This window comes from Pteropus alecto, unplaced genomic scaffold (genome assembly GCF_000325575.1).
Source record: "Pteropus alecto unplaced genomic scaffold, ASM32557v1 scaffold3, whole genome shotgun sequence".
NCBI classification, from domain to species: domain Eukaryota; kingdom Metazoa; phylum Chordata; class Mammalia; order Chiroptera; family Pteropodidae; genus Pteropus; species Pteropus alecto.
This window is the reverse complement of record NW_006442484.1, coordinates 41,561,553-41,567,113: the sequence shown is the minus strand read 5'-3', so window position 1 is coordinate 41,567,113 and position 5,561 is coordinate 41,561,553. Positions and strand designations below refer to the sequence as shown.

At 39.1% G+C, this 5,561-nt stretch overlaps 1 protein-coding gene across 1 annotated transcript in view; it reads right to left on the bottom strand.

Annotated features, from left to right (window-relative positions):
- MYO3B (myosin IIIB) overlaps nt 1–5,561 on the bottom strand; it is a 342,946-nt gene that overhangs the window by 234,179 nt on the left and 103,206 nt on the right. The window contains exon 9 of the mRNA XM_015596448.1: nt 3,040–3,105. Within this exon, the coding sequence (XP_015451934.1) occupies nt 3,040–3,105 (66 nt within the window). The remainder of the gene's footprint in view (nt 1–3,039; nt 3,106–5,561) is intronic.

The window sequence follows — 5,561 nt, the reverse complement described above, 5'->3', positions numbered from 1 at the left end:
GGGAACAAGGTATTGAAGATTTTACAGCTGTTAAAGAGTTTCTAGTTCTTTTTATTTAGAGAGAACCAGTTTAGTTTACTTAAGTACAAAGAACCACAGCTCAGTCTGCAAGGGGAACTGAAGCAATTATCTGGATAATTCAGGCTAAAAAACACTTTTGCTGAAATTACCAGATAATCATCTTCCCCACCCCAGTCCTACCAATAATGAAAAGCTTATAATCTGAAGATCTTAATCCTCCATCCTTCTTCCCTTTCCCTCCCCATATGAGCAAGGTAAATACAAAAGCCAACCAAGGCTATCTCTTTAAATAGACATTTCTAGCCCAGTGAGTATCATTGTTTATATTTAATTAGAGATTTGAATAAATAGAATGAAACACTAAAGTTAAATTGCATTTGGCAGTCTGAGTAAGGACAGCCTAGGATAGGTAGGCTTATCTACAAAACCAAAGGATATTATTTGAGAAGAGTGGGCACATTTCCACCTAAAAATATAAAATAATTAGTCCCTAATCTTGAGAGTTTTAGTCCCAAAAACCTAGTGAAAGGAGAATTCATGGTTGAGGAATTAACAGGTTATGGGGAAAAAAAAAATTGGGGAGCTGAGGTCAGGAAAGAATCTATGAACACCTATAATATATAATATTTTCATGAATGAAACCAATAAAAACTCATTGAAGAGAAGATCGATGACATTTTTCCATATCTTAAATTAGTAGAAAAGCACACAACCACTTAATTTCTATTTCCCTTCCTCATTTCATTAGAATCTTTTCAGACACTCCCTCCCTTGCAGTTTCAACAAGGGAAACTGTTTTCCATCTTTAGTTCTTCATTCTAGTATTAAGAACTTTCTAAGTCTAAAGCAACTCAGAATGAGTGCATCTGAAATTCTCAGAATTGAGGAAAACATAAGCAGATTTAAATGGGCATATAATAGGATTTTCCATAAAGAAAAATCAATGATTGAGAGGGATTTCTATATTGTTTTTAACCCTGAATGTCCCTATCCCATCTTCATTCATGTACATTTATTCCCACATCGAACCAAGCAATACCGTGCTTGGTTTAAGAACCCACTCCTGAATAAGTATACAGAAGCCAAATTTGGTGAGTCAAGTCACATTTCAGAGGCGACATGAGAGCTTGGTATAGGAAGGCGTAGTTATGAATTTGTAATGATTTTTTTCTAGGCCAACAGTTTAGAGAAGGTCAATCAAGGGCATCTGTGGGTAGCAACAGAATGAAAAGAAAAACTTTGCAGCCAGCCTTTGCCAACAAAATCACTGGAACCTTAACCGCTGGATTTCTTTCCCTGGGCCCATGTAAAATGTGTTCCCAGCCACCAAGGAGCTTTTAGTACTCCAGTTCCCTTCATCTCCTTGTCTCCCATATCTCAGGGAGTGGCTCTTCCTCGGCTCCTTTATGAGCATCATTCCTCCTGCTGCTTCTGTTGTTCCTCTCGATATGGCCCAACATCACAACCCTTGACTTGTGACTACTGCATTCTGCAGTCATTGCAGGAACATTAGAGTGGGGACTAGAAGGGCAGGAAAATGTCCTTCGTCCCTGGCCTTGAACTTCATGGTCACAGTTCAACATGGCCTTGCTCAACATGGGTAGAGTTCTTAGAGTTCCTTACCAGTCCTCACTCCTGAGGAAGGTGGCACAAATCCAGGAGGCATTAGACAAGCAAAAGATTTCAGAGACAGAGAAGTATGTTACATTTGAAACGAAAATGAAATGTTCTTTATACAAAACCCTTGGGGCCAAATATTTTTTTGGAATTCGGAATTTTATCAAATTTTAGAAAAGTAAACCAGCGCATTCACTGTATGTTATGTAACATTCCCAGCAGGATCTGGAGCAGCACACTGTAATCAAACACATTAATACATTTGTAGCAATTCACATGAATATTCACACTGAGTGAGATAAATAACAACTATAAATAACCCCACTTCAGTTTAGGTCTTGTGTTGCTACCAAATCAGTTCACTTAAGGTCAGGGCTTGCAGCTAAATGACTCAAATACAAAAAACTTTCATTTTCCAGAGCTCTTTGGAGTTTGGAATTGTGAATAAGGGATTGTTGATCTGTATTGTGATTGATTAGGGAAGATGATGAAGAGACCTAGTTTATTTCATTGCCCTGCCTCTTTGTGCGAGCACACAAATATATATTAGAGAAATCTGTGTTGACCCTTCCCTACTTCCTGTTTGTCAGCTATTTTAGTTACTTCTTTTCTCCTCCCATGACCTCTAAATATCTTATTTGATATACAAGTCACCAAGGGCACCTCTTTCCTGCTCCTGTGACTGGATATGGCCTGTAATGCCTGGTCTAAATCCCCACCCCTTTAGCACACTGAGCATCTTCCCCAGTCTTGTGACCAGCGTAGTCCTCTGCCAGGGGCCTGGCCAAAAGTTCATGTTTCCAGCACTGAGTCATCACCTCATTGTTGGTGGTGTTGGTTCTGCTCCTGTCTTAATCCCATGCAATCTTGCTTAGTCCTCAGTAATATAGCTCCAAGCACATCACCCATCAGTTGGGGTTTCATCTTGTTCTGCACACCTCAAGCCCTGGCTGGGGCTCTTTGCCTTGGTGCCTTGGGCCTGAGAACCTGCTTTGCCCTTTCAATCACCTTGGGAACTGGAGCACTGGTCCCATACCATAGATCTTAGAGTAAAGCCCAATTTCCAAGCTGTAAAACCTCTGTTGAAAGCTACCATCTTTTACCTCCTCTTTGATCTCAGTGTGGGCATCCAATTTGGTGATGTTTGCCCCAGGACAAAGTAGATTCTCAGATAAATGTGTCCCATATTATAAGGAGGATGAGTACAACTAAGAGTCAAATGGAACTCCTTATTTTTCAAATCCTGCAGATCTTCTATCATTTACTGGAACAAATTCTATGTCACAACGTGCTAAAAGGCTTAACAACTTCTAGTGCCAAGTAAATTCTGCAGCTTGGATTTCTCCAATCACTGTTCAAGGCTTTGTTGGATGAGAAATTTTCAGTGGAAGGAATACTCACTGTGAAATAAAGTGATTGAATTCCTCACACCATTTTTCCGGGTAAAGTAAAGTGGGTGGAGGATTTCTGAAAAACAAAAGCAATTTTTTTCTTACAAAAAATATTCAGTTAAAAACAAAATATCAACTTGTCTACTGATATCATTCTAAATAGCTTTAATAAATCTATTCTATTTCTTCCCGAATGGGAATCATTCATTAAATTACGTTCCCCTCAGGAACATTCCTCGGGGGACAGACACTCTAACGAGGGACGAAGCAAGCACACAGCCACTGTAACTGAATATTATCAGTGCCATAAGAAAGCTATAATCCTAGTGCTAGGAGCTTTAGGGAAATAGACTTTTAATTTTGCAGATTTTTCAGATCATTATGCTACCATTTGAATTAATTATGTGATGCATTTAAGGTAAACTCATAAATTCATTGGTCACATTTTAAACTATTTCCTATGTGTTAACTTCTGCAATAGGCACTAGAGAAAGCAAAACAGCTAAGACCCTGACCCTGAGAGGTCCCTGGGTAGAGACAGGGGCAGATATCCCACATAACTAATTCTTGGAGGCCCAGGAGAACCAGAGAACTACAGAGAGACTCTGTGGTGACCTTGCCACTTCCAGGTGAGAGGCAGGAAAAAGGGAAAGGGAAGAGCTCTGAATTTGATGGAATATTTACCTGAAGTGATTCAATTTTAAAACAGAAGTGACATTACCTTTGAAGAGAACCAAAGTTTTGCCACCCCAAAATATGCCTTTTGAGATACTGATTTTTAAGCTGATTATTAAGAAACAAAAGACTCAGAAAAAATCCTCGACCCTCCCCCTTTACCTGCTTAAAGGAATGCAGATAGAAAAATCTGCTTAAAGGAAGGGAGTATCACCTTAGCAACATAATGTAAACTAAATGTGGCACACAGGGAGAAATCTAGCAAAGCCTGTTTGTTAAACTGTGTCCAATTGTTTCTGGGTGGCTCAGCAAGAATTTGTTTACCACATGTTTGCTTTCTTTTCTACCTGTAAGTTACCTGCTTTCCCTTTAAAATCTCAGACCCCTAGCCCCATTCTCCTCTGTCCAGATTGCAATATAAGCCTCAACTACCCAATCCCTCCTTGGGTCTCATACTCCTACGACACCCCCGCATGTACATCCATAATAAACTGTGGACATTTTCTCCTGTTAATATGTCTCTGTTAATGTGATTATTAGCCCAGTCAGGAGAACTCAGAAGGTGGGAAGAAAGTTTAATTTTTGCACACCCACGCTTTTGATCGGATTTTTTCCCCTAGCCATAAATAGAAAGAGGGACTTGTGGGCAAGTCAAGTTCAGGAAATGAAGAGTTACGTTTATGCAAACCTGAATTATGACTGTAAATTTTAAACCCATTATACGTGATCTTTGTTTTCACCGGGGTCCCAACAGCTTCCTGAAACCATAGATTGCTCAGTTTCAATAGGTAGAAAAATAAGAAGCAGTCAGAGTAAGCAGAAACAAATACTGTATCAGATACTGTGATTGCAAGTTGCCTCTCAATACCCATTCTCTTCTCATTTCTTAAGGTACAATTTTTATTTTTACATATGCTGCTATATAAAAGTTACATTTTTTTCTGAGTTCCTTGCAGGTAGATGTGGCCATGTGACTCAGTTCTGGGCAATAATACAGAAGTAAAACTGTTCTTTGGTATTTTCAGAAAGTCTTCTTAAAATAGAGGAGACATGCCATCTTTCTTCTTCTCCCTTTTTGCTTCCTAGAGCATGGATGTCATGGCTGGAGCTTAAGTAGCCACTTTGGACATGAGGTGAACTTGAAAATGAAAGCTATGAGCTGAATATAGCAAAAAAGGTAGATAGCAAACTGAATTCATGATGACACTGCAAAGCTGCCATACCAGCTCTAAACTGCTTCCCCCTAGTCTTCCTTAACAGAAGAGGGAAATAAATTTCCATCTTCTTTAAGCCACAGTTATATGCAATTAATCCTAATTGAGTAAAAAATATTTCAGAATATTATCCTATCATATGGTTAGAATATAATTTGATAAGTGATATAATAGAAGCACAAGCACAATGTTATGTAAAAGGACAATTAAGGGGGCAATTTACCCAATATGGGGAGTCCCAGAAGACTTTATAAAGAAGGTGAACTTTAGCTGACCCCTGAAGATTAGGTTGGATTTTTCAAGATAGAGGAGGAGAGAGAAACCATTTCAGGAATAGAAAGCATGTAACAAGTCACAGAAGCATAAAAATGTCTAGTAGAGTCAAAGAATGCCAGTAATTTGTGGGAGAGGGGAGCAAAGATAGACTATTTTGGGTCCGGGGAGAGAGCAGGAGGCAAGGACAAGATGGGAAGGAAAAATGATAAGAAAGGAAGTATATGATTTCTCTGTTCTGCATAAGAATTATCCTTCAGATCATCTGATGAAAAGATGCAAAGGCGAATTATCTGTGTACCCAGCTAGAAAGAGTAGCAGTTGAAGGTTGCCCTTCAGTTATTCTGGAGGTTGCCTCGTTATCTCTCAT